A 15507-nucleotide genomic window follows, 5' to 3' on the forward strand; every position below is an offset into this window, starting at 1 on the left:
TGCCTGTCACAACAAAGTTTATTATGAAAATAGGCTGGTATGGATAAGGACAGATCAACAGCAATTTTAACCATGGATAGATCAAAGAATGAGGACTTTTAATAAATTATTCCTGTGCATAGTATGATTTCACATATGCAAAATATATAGTAATCATATAGTTCATTTAAACATGTCCTCATAAATGGAAGCTAGTATAATAAAGTTTAATTTTTTATTATTTTAAATAATGCTGTAGGGTAGAAAAGAGTTTTCATAAATATGAGAGAGTAAGGTTTACAGTAACGTACAGAGAACTCATAGAAATTAGTGAGTAAACCACTGAGATCCAAGTGGATATTTGTACGTAGGAAACAAATTGGCAATTGTGAAAAAAAGAGACATAGTTGAACTCATGAGTAATCAAAGGAAACCAAAGCTACTCCAAAATACCTCTGTTGGCTTTTTGATAGTCAGTGAGATGTCTACTCTTTATGTTGCTGGTCGGAGAGCATATTGACACTACTCTTTTGGAAAACATTTTGACAGTAGTATTCAAGATCCTTGAAAATACGCCTCCCATTTGACCAAATATTTTACTTCTAGGATTAATCTTAAATATGGAAGATTCTTAATACCAAAGACATTCCTTGCAGCACTTTAAAATGTACTAATTTCCTTCTTTCTTAACTGGCCAAACCATACCCCCCTCCACTCCAATGACTGACCTGCCTCAGAAGCTGGAAAATCCTGAGGCCAGCAAAATTGGTTTTATTTGCAAATAAGAGTATCGTGTGGCTTTGAGGTTTTAAGTAACACTGCTACCACTACTAAAAATGATAACGGTGATGATAGTAAAAGCTTCGGCCATTGATGGCTTGGCCATCACGTGCCAAGTTCTTCGCACGTTATTGTATGGTTTCATTCCCAAATAATCCTGCAAGGGTTAAGTATTAACCCTGTTATATTGATCAGAAAACCAAGGTTTAGAGAATTTTAGAAGTAACTGTAGGGTTTGTAACGTTATCAAGATGGTGTTAAGAATGAAGAACAAAGGAATTCCTCGCCCTGCCCTGTCAGTTTTCCCGATTTCTTGTGGGATTGTCAAAGGAGATATATACTCAAAAAATAAGAACAAATAGTATTGCTTTATTATAAGTTGCGTGAGTGCCCAATACCCCAGCAGGTTCTCTGGGAAGATGTGGTTCAAGCATCAGGCCAGCCTAAATGCTTGCAAGGCCTTTTTCTCCTCCAGATCGAAATCCAAGTCTTAGAATCTTATCACAGAGTAGCTCAGATATGGATACAGGGACCTGGGTTCTTCATCTTATGTGAAGATAGGTCCATAATGCTGGTCTCAAGGATCTTACCTGTTAAATGATAAGAAGCAGAAAAAAGAACCATATCCACATATTGTATTTCTCAGGCACGCTGATCCTGCTTACCAGTAACGTCTAATTTATGTCTTGGAATTTGGACAGATTAGCATCTTCCTCTGTAACCAAGGCAAAAAGTGAGGATAGAGGTTAAGTGACTTTCCCAAGATTATATGGCTGATAAATGGCATAATCATGATTTAATCCCAGATCTGTGTGACTACAAAGTCATGTTTCAGTCATCATAATATTGCCTTCTCTGTAAATGTTTGAAATACATATATGGCAGAAATAAAAATTAACTTTGCGTTGTCTCTTCCCCCTTTCTCATCTGTAGAGGTTTGGTCACAAAGGCATTTTAAAAATGAATAAAATCACGAATTCCCTTTATGAAATGTATAAGAGCCTAAGCATTTATTATTATATTGAGAATCTTTTAGTATGGTATCTGGCATATGAGCAGTTTACATATTTGCTGGAATAATACGTTACTTTGTGATGTAAAATTATATTTTGTGATGAATTACATACCGTCTTCAGAAACAATCCATTTCTGTAGTATGTATTTGTAGTGTGATGCTTTGCACCAGTGGCTGAAATATGATATCACTGAGAACTTTTGTCTTTCAAACCATAGAAACCTGGATGTTTATCTAGGATATGGGGCCGGATTTCCACTCTTTAATGAAAGACAGAAGTGCAAGAGTAAGACTAAAGGCTAGAATGTCAGGGGACCATTCAAGTTTGGGAAAAGACAGAGTGAGCCTACTTTCCTTTATTCTACCCTTTCAATGTATTGTGGGACAAAACCCACAGTTCCTGTCAGTGCTAAAGATACCCTCTCCTGCTCTTTCTTTTTTCTTCACCCAGTGGGGGCATATGTCAATTGTAACAACAGAGTTCTTTGAATGTATTGAAAATTATGCCATATAATTGAAACAAATTATTTTTCCATTTAATTGAACAAAAATGTATTATGCCCATTGCAGAGGCTTGTGCCAGGAGGAAAAACACTGGAGTTTGCAATCAGCTTTGAAGATGTATCATTCAGCATCCAATCAGGAGACAGAAACCCCCCCAGTAATTTTTTTCTATTTTAAAATTTTTATTCAGTTATTATTATTATTATCTTTCTTTTTCTTTCTATAATTTATTTATTTTTTATAATTTACATCCAAGTTAGTTAGCAAATAGTGCAACAATTATTTCAGGAGTAGATACCTTAATGCCCCTTGCCCATTTAGCCCTTCCCCCCCTCCCACAACCCCTCCAGTAACCCTGTGTTTGTTCTCCATATTTAAGACTCTCTTATGTTTCGTCCCCCTCCCTGTTTTTATATTCTTTTTGCTTCCCTTCCCTTATGTTCGTCTGTTTTCTATCTTAAAGTCCTCATATGAGTGAAGTCATATGATATTTGTTTTTCTCTAATTTCCCTTAGCATAATACCCTCTAGTTCCATCCACGTAGTTGCAAATGGCAAGATTTCATTCTTTTTGATCACTGAGTAATACTCCTCAGTTTTTATTATTTTAATTAAATTTTTATTTTGAGATAATTGTAGATTCACATGCGATTGTGAGAAATTATACAGAGAAATCCTGAGCACCCTTTACTGTAAGTTTCCCCAATGTTAAATCTTATAAAACGATGTAGTACAATATTGCAGTCAGGACACTGCCATTGATACAGTCAAGATCAAGAATGCTTCCATCACCACGAGGATCCCTCATGCTGTCATTTTATAGCCCTACCCTTTTTCCTCCTGTACATACACATACAGTATGTAACTTGGGAATTGGCTATTTCACACTCAGCATAATTCTCTGGAGATTCACTCAGATTCTTGCATGTATTGGTAGTTTGTTCCCTTTTCTTGCTGTGTAGTTTTCCATGGTATGGATGTAACCACAGTTTGTTCCATTACTCACCGCTGAAGGGCATCTGGGTTGTTTATAATTTAGGGCTATTACAAGTAAAGCTGCTATAAACACATTCATATAGGGGTCTTTATGTGAATGTAAGTTTTTATTTCTCGGGGTTAACTGCGTAGGAGTGCAGTTGCTGGCTTGTATGTTAATCGTGTATTTAGTTTTTAGAGACACTGCCCAACTGCTCCCACCAGCATTGTGGAATGATTCAGTTTCTCTGCATCGTTGCCAGCATTAGATGCTGTCTCAATTTTTTTTTTTTAACTCATGCTGATAGGTATGTAGTGGTATCACATTATGGTTTTAATTTGCAGCTTCCTAATTGCTAATGGTATTGATAATCTTTTCTTGTGTTTGTTTGCCATCTGTATGTCATCTTGGGGGAATTATCTCTTCATATCTTTTGCTTATTTACACTAATTAGATTTGTTTTGTTTTGTTACTGTTGCGTTTTGAGCATTCTTTTTATGTTCTAGATACTAACCGTTTGTTAGACAGGCGATTTGCAAATACTTTCTCCTAAACTGGAGCTTGTCTTTTCATCCTCATAACAGGGTCTTTTGCAAAGCAAAAGGTTTTCATTTCGGTAAAGTACTATTTATCGTTTTCTCCTTTCATGCATTGTACTTTTGGTGTTAAAATCTAAGAGTCTTCGTGTAGCTCAAGATCCTGAAGATTTTCTCATATTTTTTTTCCTAAAAGTTTTATAGTGTTATGATTTACACTTAAGCCCGTCATCCATTTAGAGTAAGTTTCTATATAAGGTATGAGACTTAGGTCTATAGATGTCTAGTTGCTCCAGTGCCATATATTGAAAAGGCTCTCTTTCCTCCATTGAATTGCTTTTGCACTTTGTCAAAAATCAGTTGGGCAAACTCTTTGGGTCCCCTTCCAGTTCACTGTTCTTTTCCATTGATCTATGTGTCTATTTCTTTGCCAAGACCACATTATCTTTATTACTGTACCTCTATGATAAGTCTTAAAATCAGGTAGACCGATTCTTCCTACTTTCTTCTTCTTTTTCAAATGTTTTAGGTCTTCTAGTTTGTTCAGCATGCCATATAAATTTTATCTATCTAAGGGAAAAAGAAAATTCAGGGAACTTACCACCAAATTGGTATTCAGGAGCTGGTCTTGAACTCTCCACTTTTCATTCTTACTAAGTTTGTTTCTTATATGATATCTAGGGATTTTAGTTGTACGTAATGGGAAGAATAGGGAAAATTATGTCTACTCCATATTTCCAGAAATGGAAGTCCCCTGCAGTGTATACTTTTTTAGGTGTTTGCCTATGAGAAATCTATTTTCAAATCTTATATTGTTGTTAAAAATGCTCAGGTAAGACTGGAAAGCTGAGTGAAACATTACATTAGTCAACACTCAAATTTTATTTTGTAGTTTAAGACCATCGGCCTTTTGATAATACAGTATTTTACCTTCCATGTTAGAAATGATATTGGGGGTTAACAAATGGTGCTGGGAGAACTGGACAGCAACATGCAGAAGGTGGAAACTAGACCACTTTCTCACACCATTCACAAAAATAAACTCAAAATGGATAAAGGACCTGAATGTGAGACAGGAAACCATCAAAACCCTAGAGGAGAAAGCAGGAAAAGACCTCTCTGACCTCAGCCGCAGTAATCTCTTACTTGACACATCCCCAAAGGCAAGGGAATTAAAAGCAAAAATGAACTACTGGGACCTCATGAAGATAAAAAGCTTCTGCATAGCAAAGGAAACAATCAACAAAACTAAAAGGCAACCAACGGAATGGGAAAAGATATTTGCAAATGACATATCGGACAAGGGGCTAGTATCCAAAATCTATAAAGAGCTCACCAAACTCCACACCCGAAAAACAAATAATCCAGTGAAGAAATGGACAGAAAACATGAATAGACACTTCTCTAAAGAAGACGTCCGGATGGCCAACAGGCACATGAAAAGATGCTCAACGTTGCTCCTCATCAGGGAAATACAAATCAGAACCACACTCAGATATCACCTCACGCCAGTCAGAGTGGCCAAAATGAACAAATCAGGAGACTATAGATGCTGGAGAGGATGTGGAGAAACGGGAACCCTCTTGCACTGTTGGTGGGAATGCAAATTGGTGCAGCCACTCTGGAAAACAGTGTTGGAGGTTCCTCAAAAAATTAAAAATAGACCTACCCTATGACCAGCAGTAGCACTGCTAGGAATTTACCCAAGGGATACAGGAGTACTGATGCATAGGGGCACTTGTACCCCAATGTTTATAGCAGCACTCTCAACAATAGCCAAATTATGGAAAGAGCCTAAATGTCCATCAACTGATGAATGGATAAAGAAATTGCGGTTTATACACACAATGGAGTACTACGTGGCAATGAGAAAGAATGAAATATGGCCCTTTGTAGCAAAGTGGATGGAACTGGGGAGTGTGATGCTAAGTGAAATAAGCCATACAGAGAAAGACAGATACCATATGGTTTCACTCTTATGCGGATCCTGGGAAACTTAACAGAAACCCATGGGGGAGGGGAAGGAGAAAAAAAAAAAAAAGAGGTTAGAGTGGGAGAGAGCCAAAGCATAAGAGACTCTTAAAAACTGAGAACAAACTGAGGGCTGATGGGGGGTGGGAGGGAGGGGAGGGTGGGTGATGGGTATTGAGGAGGGCACCTTTTGGGATGAGCACTGGGTGTTGTATGGAAACCAATTTGACAATAAATTTCATATATTGAAAAAAATGATATTGGGGGGCACCTGGGTGGCTCAGTTAAGTGTCCAACTCTTGATCTCGGCTCATGTCATGATCTGACAATTCATGGGTTCAAGCCCCACATCGGGCTCTGTACTGATGTTGCAGAGACTGCTTGGGATTCTTTCTCTCCTTCTCTCTGACCCTCCCCGGCTTGTTCTCTCTCTTTCTCTCTCTCTCTCAAATAAAGAAAGAAAGCGAGAAATGATGTATTAAAGATATATTAGAGTTCTGTTTTATTCAGATGAGCATGGTTCTTCAACTTCCACAGATGATTACTGTTAGAGGAATCTAGGAACTGCCTTTTTTTATACTATTGAATGAAGGTTTTTGTTTTGTTTTGTTTTGTTTTTTTTGTAGACTGTTATTTCACCTGGACAGGAAACATGGCTTTAGATTATTACAATTATTTCATCATGCAGAGTGGGAAGAAATTTTGGTGTAGGATTACTGGTAAATGAGATGGTTAGGATTCTAAAAACTTTTTATTGAGAAAGTGGGAAAATAACAGCCTGCTTTAGAAAAGATAATGTACAAAGTACATATTAAAGTATTAATATAAAGTATTAATACAGAGTATCCTCTGTTATGATGTTGTGGGTTTTTTTTTTTAAGTTTATTTATTTATTTGAGGTGAGGGGGAGGAGAGGCAGAGAGAGAGGGGGAGAAAGAATCCTAAGTAGCCTCTGCATTGTCAACACAGAGCCCAATGCAGGGCTCAAACTCACAAACTGCAAGAGATTCTGCCATGAGCCAAAACCAGGAGTCCAACGTTTAACCAACTGAGCCACCCAGGTGTCCCTATGATATTGTTTTTAAGCTGAATAGCCAATAATAGAATTTTGGTTCTTCCTAATTTTTCTATGTAAATCTATCAAAAATGTGTTAACCTAACTTTTTTTACAGATTGAAATTGTCAAAGAAGAATTTAATGAACATTTAGAAGTTGTAGACAAGATTAACCAGGTCTGTAGAAACCTACAATTTCATCTAAATAAAATGAGAAGTTTTGAAGAGCCTCCTTTTGAGAAAGAAGCTAATATTATTGTGGATAGATGGCTTGATGTGAGTGACAATTTAATTCATTAACAATTCTCTTTGATAACAAATCGAACTTCTCTGTTGTATCTTTAGTATTTTTATCTAATTACAAAGTTCAAAAGGGTTCATTGTAAAAATGTTCAAATAATATAAAATTTATGACTTAGGAATTATTAATTTTACCTGCAGAGTTAGACGCTACTAACAAATGGGTCTATACACGGAGATATAAAAGCACATACGCAACTTATTTAAAATAAAGTAGTTGGGGCGCCTGGGTGGCTCAGTCGGTTAAGCGTCCGACTTCGGCTCAGGTCATGATCTCGCGGTTCGTGAGTTCAAGCCCCGCGTCGGGCTCTGTGCTGGTGGCTCAGAGCCTGGAGCCTGTTTCAGATTCTGTGTCTCCCTCTCTCTCTGACCCTCCCCTGTTCATGCTCTGTCTCTCTCTGTCTCAAAAATAAATAAAGGTTAAAAAAAATAATAATAAAAAAAAAATAAAATAAAATAAAGTAGTTAATATATTAACCATTCATGCAGGATATTCATGCTCAACTATGTATTTAATACAGTTTTGGTTGAGTAATAGTTATATTGTTATGAATTACAAATTAAGAATTTGTGTTATATTTTCGTCTGAGTTTTTAAAAACACCTTTAATTTATTGCGGGTTAGAAATTAGGAAGACGTTGCTTTCAGTTGCCTGTAAGTGGCAGCAAAGTTTTTTTTTTGTTTTTTTTTTTTGTGGAAGAAAGAACTATGTTATGTGTTAAAGCACATTTTTTTGTTGTTGATAAACAAAGCAAATTGTTCAACAAGCAAAGGCAAATTTTTATTTTAAAATAATATGTGACTGAAACAATGGTTTTCATACTTTTTTTTTTTTTTAACCACTAAATGTGTTATTTCTATTTTTTAATTATGGCAGATAAATGAAAAAACCGAAGACTACTATGAAAATCTTGGTCGAGCTCTAGCTTTATGGGACAAGCTTTTTAACTTAAAAAATGTCATTGATGAGTGGACTGAAAAGGTCCTTCGAAAAGTGGAATTACATCAACTGACTGAAGAAGAAAGAGAAAAGCTGAAGGTAATTTAACAGATAAAATGTATGCTCTTTTTGTACACAGTTGACATGGAATATTGAGCTTGCTTTCTTGAAGCAGTGTAGAGAAATCACCAAGAAATGTTTTATTTCTTTCATTATCCCTTGAGTGGGACCGCAATTCTCTTGTTTCCTTTGATATGTAGGAAGATGTTAGCAGGTATTATTAATCTGGGGTTCACAGACACCCGAGTGGTTAGTGGATAAAATGACCTTATATGGGAAAAATTGCATCTTTACCTTTCTGAATGTCTAACCAAAATATAATGTGTTTCAGTTATGAATGTAGTCAACAAACATAGCTGGATGAACATTGTATGTGACTTTGTTATCAAGAAAGTCACAGGTATTTGGGGGTCATTATCTAGTTGTAACTGTTACCCTTTTCACTACTTTGAAATTATGGCTGTTAGTAGGGTCACTGCCAGATCTTATTATTTAAGGTATTAATATAGAAACATACATATTACTATAGCATAGGTTATTTTTAATACTTTGATAACTGTAAGTCAATATAATTGTTTTCCTTTATATTTCTGCATAATTTATCCTTTGTTTTTAAAATATTATTATGCATTCAAAAATAAATAAATAAATAAATAAATAAATAATAAAATATTATTATGCAAAGGGTCCACAGGATTCACCAGGCTATCAGAAGCATTGTATGGTATAAGCAACATTAATAACTCCTGGAAGGCACCCCACCAAATGCATAATTGTTCCCAAGTGGGAACCCCTGTCTCAGGGGTTGGCAGATTTTTTTTTTTAAGGGGCCAAATTGTAAATATTTTAAGCTTGTAGATCATTTGGTCACAGTTGTCACAATTGATTAATGCTGCTGTTATAGCATAAAAGCACTCAGTCATAGACGGTACATAAATGCTTGAAAGTAACTGGGTTCCAATAAAACTTTATTTATAAAAACAGACTACCAGCCCTTAGACTATTAACCCCTGATCTAGATCATGATTATGAACAACCTTCATAATTTGAAGTAAGCAGTCTCTCCCTCCGAAAGATTAGAAAAAAATACCAGGCCAAGTATCAGAATCTTTATAGAGCTTCTTCTTTTTTTTTTTTTTTTTTATGAAATTTATTGTCAAATTGGTTTCCCTATAACACCCAGTGCTCATCCTAACAGGTGCCCTCCTCAACACCCGTCACCCACCCAACCCTCCCTCCCACCCCCCATCAACCCTCAGTTTGTTGTCAGTTTTTAGGAGTCTCTTATGTTTTGGCTCCCTCCTTCTCTAGCCTTTTTTTTTTTTCCTTCCCCTCCCCCATGGTCTTCTGTTAAGTTTCTGAGGATCCACATTAAGAGTGAAAACATATGGTATCTGTCTTCAAAAAAGGCTAGTTTTTAAAACAGTAATCTCAGGTTTTGCCATTTGGAAAGAATTTGTCTATTTTAACACTAGGAAGAATTTTTTCTAATTGTTTGTTTATATGTTATTCATTTGGATCATATAAAATCTCTACCTTAGTAGGTCAGAAAACATTCAAATATTGGCAATTATATGTGGTTCAATGTAACAGAAAAATATATGTATGTGCACATGAAGCCTTTACAATATGCCAGGTCTAATGCTTCCTGTCTGATTTTTTTTCCTCGAATCTTTGTTATTTTATTCATTCTTAAATTCACATATCCACTTTTATACACTTGGAAAAGGTTTCCATAAAGTGTAGAGATTTATGAGTTTCCTGTGTATATGATGATAGAAATTACGATTTTCTAGGTGTAAATGAACAAGTTCCTTAAAAATGCCTTGAAATGCAGGTTGTTTAAAACTTTGAAGTTAAGGACTGTAAACTACCAGCCTGTGAGCCAAATTCTGCCAACAGTGTGTGTGTGTGTATGTGTGTGTGTGTGTGTGTGTGTGTAGTGCTTGCACATGTGCGCGTGCACATGCGGGCACAGTTTACGTGTACAGATGTATGACATGTGATGCAGGCACTGCATTCTGATATAGCACAAGCCTGGCCCCTCTCTGTCGTCTTCTAGCTGGAATGCTTTGCTCAATTATAACATTTTCCTGACTCATAAAGCCACTTGGGTTTGTGACTCCCAGGACTCGTTCAAAAAACAAGGGATTTGGGGAATTCCAAAGTTTCTCTCGGTTTCTATATATTAATAATCATAATCATGAGTACCAGAAAATAAGGTATAAGATAAAAAGGTATTATCCACTAATATTATGTTTTAGGAAGAGTTACAAGTCCACGAACAAAAATCTTCAGAGTTTTCTAAAAGAGTGGCTAAAATACAGTTTCTCCTTCAAAGCAGCGAAATGCCTCTTGAATTGCAGGTAAGAGAATTTTTATTTAACAGTTGCAATTAAAGCACTCTGAAGTAACCCATAAACCAGAATTCTAAATCTTAAACCTAAAGTAAAATTAGGGGGCGCCTGGGTGGCTCAGTCAGTTAAGCGTCCAACTTCGGCTCAGGTCATGATCTAATGGCTTGTGGGTTCAAGCCCTGGGTTGGGCTGTGTGCTGACAGCTCAGAGCCTGGAACCTGCTTCAGATTCTGTGTCTCCTTTGCCTCTGCCCCTCCCCCACTTGCACTCTGTCTCTCTTTCTCTCTCTCTCTCTCTCTCAAAGACAAATAAACATTAAAAAAATTTTTTTTAAATAATCAAAATTAGGATCATTATTTAGTTCATCTGTATTCAATTCCTATATTAAGTCCAACTGAATTTTTAATACTTGGCATAGTTCATTATGTTTGTTTAGAGTAAGTATATATTTTTTATTGTTTTATTAACTTATTTCCAGGCCTCTTGTGTGGAGCTGGAGATGTTGTCATGCTTCTGTTTGAAGGAACGGGTTTCCTCTTGAGTGTCCTTTGGCCATAAGAAGGAGAATATGACTCGTGTGATTCTATGTTTATTAATTGCTAGATGGAGGAAGTAGGGAGATGGACCAAAGTGTGATTTTCTGTTGTGTGAAGAGATTTGTTACAATTTTTTTTTTTTAATTTTTTTTTGTTTCTCAACGTTTATTTATTTTTGGGACAGAGAGAGACAGAGCGTGAACGGGGGAAGGGCAGAGAGAGAGGGAGACACAGAATCGGAAACAGGCTCCAGGCTCTGAGCCATCAGCCCAGAGCCCGACGCGGGGCTCGAACTCACGGACCGCGAGATCGTGACCTGGCTGAAGTCGGACGCTTAACCGACTGAGCCACCCAGGCGCCCCTGTTACAATTTTTATTTAGGTAGAGCACATGGTGGCTGAGTATGAGCTCTGGAGTCAGACTTTCTGGGTGAGGTCCCAGCTCTGTCATCAGCTAGCTTTATGATCTTGGGCAAGTCAAGTTACTTAACATTCTAAAGCCTGAATTTTGTCCATCAAGTGCTTACCACAATGCTGTTGTGTACATAATAAATGCTCAATAAATGCTGGCTATTTAATTTTTCTGTTTTTTTTTAATGTTTATTTTTGAGAGAGAGAGAGTGAGACAGAGCATGACCAGGGGAGGGGCAGAGAGAGAGGGAGACATAGAATCGGAAGCAGGTTCCAGGCTCTGAGCCGTCAGCACAGAGCCTACGTGGGACCCGAACTACAAACCGTGAGATCATGACCTGAGCCGAAGTCAGACGCTCAACCTACTGAGTCATCCAGGCGTCCCAATTTTTCTGTATGTTTTAATACATTTTCAAATGAGTGCCATGAGATGGTACCTCAATTGTTATGCTAGGTAAAACTTGCTTTGGGGGGGGTAGGATTTTCAAATTAGTTTATTTTTAAAGTTCATTTATTTATTTGAGAGAGAGAGAGCAAGCTAGGGAGGGGCAGAGTGAGGGAGAGTGTATCTCCACTTGGGGCTTGAACTCATGAACCGTGAGATCATGACCTGAGCCGAAATCAAGAGTCAGACGCTTAACCGACTGAGCCATCCAGGCACATCCCCCCCCCCCCCCCCAGCCCACAAATTAGTTTTTTAGAACAAAGACAGAATGTCAATCTCAGTTTTTCATGTTATTCTTTTTGAAACAATTTAAATTGTATCAGTGATGTAGAACAATGAGGAATTAATTCAACGTCTCAACTCATTCTCTAGCAATGCAGTTGTCTTAAAATCTAGTGAAATAAATTTGTTAATTTGACTTCATATATATCATGATTTCAGGTCATGGAGTCCTCTGTTTTAAACAAGATAGAAAATGTAAAAATGCATTTAACAGGAGAATCCAACTGCTCTGCGCTCAGTGGCCATACAGCTGAGCTAAGGGAGGATCTCGACCAAGCCAAGACTCAGATCGGAATGACTGAGTCCCTGTTAAAAGCCCTGTCTCCTTCCGACAGCTTAGAGATCTTTACTAAACTAGAGGTATGTCCCAGCTGCTTCTCTTCTGTGGTTCAGGTTTATTTTCACGCTTATTTCTGATGACTTTGGCCTCTTGAAGTTAACGAAAAGTAGTAACTATTCAAAAAATGAAAGTTGGGGGAAAAAACCTCAGAAAAACAATTTGTGTTTATTTAGTTGAATTGCTTTGAGGGCAGTAATTATTTGATGTTAATTTGTGTTGCAGTATACATTTACCGGCTAAGATAAAGTGAATCCACTCAATAGAAAAATCATCTAGATTTTTACAAAAACAATGGAGATCTATTCTACTATGTGTAAATTGAACGCATTTTGAGACTTAATGGTTGTTTGTTTATGTATTTAGGAGATACAACAGCAAATCCTACAGCAAAAGCACAGTATGATGTTACTGGAGAATCAAATAGGTTGTCTGACTCCTGAACTCTCTGAATTAAAAAAGCAATATGAAAGTGTCAGTGATTTATTTAATACCAAAAAAAAGTGTTTTGCAAGATCACTTTTCTAAGTTATTGAATGGTAAGTTATTGAATAGTGAGTTATTGAATGGTGAGCGCATTACTGTTTTTCTGGGAATCTTGAAGTATGAATAAATATTGCGAACATGAAGGCTTATCTAAACTTCACTGAGAGATGGTTGCAGAGATTCTATTTAAGGGAAAGGATTTATTTATGTACTTATTTTTTTTTTTTAATTTTTTTTTTCAACGTTTTTATTTATTTTTTTTGGGACAGAGAGAGACAGAGCATGAACGGGGGAGGGGCAGAGAGAGAGGGAGACACAGAATCGGAAACAGGCTCCAGGCTCTGAGCCATCAGCCCAGAGCCCGACGCAGGGCTCGAACTCATGGACCGCGAGATCATGACCTGGCTGAAGTCGGACGCTTAACCGACTGCGCCACCCAGGCGCCCCTATTTATGTACTTATTTATTTAGGATTTACTCACATAAATCTTTTGGGGGAAGCACTCACTGATCTATACGCCTATCATATAACATCTATTTCTTTCAAGTCCCAAATCTTTATTTCATGAAGGAAGGTCACCAACATCCTCACATTCGACCTGCTCACTGTGGTGAGTGAGTCTGGTGATGTGCCTGTGAGCATGCGAGTGTCTGTGGGGGTACTGTGTGCTTGGAAAGGAGGTCGGGTATAGAAAATATACCATAATTACTTTTGAGAAATCTATTAACCTCAAAATCGGGCTTCAACTTATTACCACCTTACACAATGACTTTTTGTACCCACATTATGTGAAGCGAGTTTCAAAGCCTCTCACTTTAACAAGGGGTCTAAAGTCTTCCTTGAATGGATATAGCTTCTTTTGTTTTTTCCTACAGATCAGTGCAAGAACTTTAACGACTGGTTTGGTAACATTAAAATGAACCTTAAGGAGTGTTTTGAATCATCAGAAACAAAAAAGAGTGTGGAAGAAAAGCTGCAAAAACTTTCTGTAAGATATATGTAAATTGTAATCAAAATTTATCAAAGCTAACATACTAGAGGCATAGAACTGTATTTAACTAGATAAAATAATAATTACTTTGACTTGCTCATTTCTCTACATAGAGATAATGTTTCCAAATAACCGACTTTTTCCCAAATTTTTGAAACTCCATATTTACGGGGTCAGGGTGCAAGGCACTTAAGCAATTTCTGTTTTCACACCTGTTCTAAGATGCTGTTTTACAGGGTGTACTGGTGAATCCGGTTTTGGTAAAATCATATTTCATACAAAATAAAGGCTTTGCCTAATGTGGACTTGGATGTCCCTTTACTTTTCCTTTTGTTTTTTAAGTGTTGGGTTTTTTTTTGTTTGTTTTTTTTTGTTTTTTAGTATTTACTTATTTATTTTGGGGTTGGGAGAGAGAGAGAGAGAGAGAGAGACTCAGACTCTCAAGTAGGCTTCCCACTGTCAGCTCAAAGCCCAGTGCCACGCTCAAACTCACAAACCGCAAGATCATGAGCCCAAATCAAGAGTCGAACGCTTAACCAACTGAGCCACCCAGGAGCCCCAAAGTCTCTTTACTTTCTTGAGAGAGGTCTCTTGACTTTCTGTTAAGTTTTTTCTGAGTAATATTTCTTTTAACAGTCTCATTTGAACTTTCATGTAGCTGGTCGGAGGGTAGTGGAGGGCAGCTTGGAATAAAAGGTAATGTGCATGCAGGCATTTAAAATGCATATGGCACCTTAAATCTTCATCACTTTAGGCTAGATTGTCTAGTACTTTTAGGGAGGGTTAGCCTTTTGTTTTTTAAGCACTATTTGTATGATTTTATTTATTTTTATTCTTTTAATTTAAATCCAAGTTAATTAACATATGGTATAATAATGATTTCAGGAGTAGGATGTAGTGATTTATCACTTAACTTATAACACCCAATGCTCATCCCAACAAATGTCCTCCTTAATGCCCACCACCCATTTAGCCCATCACACAACACCCCTCCAGCAACCTTCAGTTTGTTCTCTGTATTTAAGAGTCTCTTATGGTTTAACTCCGTTTTTTTATATTATTTTTCCTTCCCTTCCTTTATGTGCATCTGTTTCGTATCTTAAATTCCACATATGAGTGAAATCGTATGATATTTGTCTTTCTCTGACTGAAGACTGTCTAGTACTGTAGTTTAATGATGAGTCATGCTCTCAAGCTTATGAGTGGCACTAAGTATTCTTTGTTTGATTCTTTACTTTGCTGATACTGTTCTTTATTGGTAGAATTGCCTTTCTTCTTTTTTAGCTTAAGTCCTGACTTTTTTGTCGTTGTTGTTGCCTTTAACTTTGTCCATCGCATGGCCTTAACAAATGATGCTCAAACCTTGAAACACAAACATTGAAATAAAATTCTTATTTGGACAGAGTTAAATAGAGAATAGTCTGTGTAGTTTTACGTGTTGATTACCTGAGGGGAGCAAGTATTTAGAAGCTGAGCAGAGTCGGGAAAGAAAAATGCAGCTTCCCCAGTCTTACTCCTACTAACTTTCATGAACAAGCATTATTTTGC

The 15507-nt window shown here is 37.0% G+C and overlaps 1 protein-coding gene across 1 annotated transcript in view; it reads left to right on the forward strand.

The window, feature by feature from the left end:
- The window catches only part of SYNE2 (spectrin repeat containing nuclear envelope protein 2), a 349558-nt gene that overhangs the window by 149928 nt on the left and 184123 nt on the right, over positions 1 to 15507 (forward strand). Inside the window, 7 exon segments of the mRNA XM_045451206.1 lie at positions 6933 to 7091; positions 7993 to 8154; positions 10380 to 10481; positions 12305 to 12505; positions 12849 to 12977; positions 12979 to 13021; positions 13844 to 13956. Of these exon segments, the coding sequence (XP_045307162.1) occupies positions 6933 to 7091; positions 7993 to 8154; positions 10380 to 10481; positions 12305 to 12505; positions 12849 to 12977; positions 12979 to 13021; positions 13844 to 13956 (909 nt within the window).

The sequence above is a fragment of the Leopardus geoffroyi genome, chromosome B3 (genome assembly GCF_018350155.1).
Source record: "Leopardus geoffroyi isolate Oge1 chromosome B3, O.geoffroyi_Oge1_pat1.0, whole genome shotgun sequence".
Lineage (NCBI taxonomy): Eukaryota > Metazoa > Chordata > Mammalia > Carnivora > Felidae > Leopardus > Leopardus geoffroyi.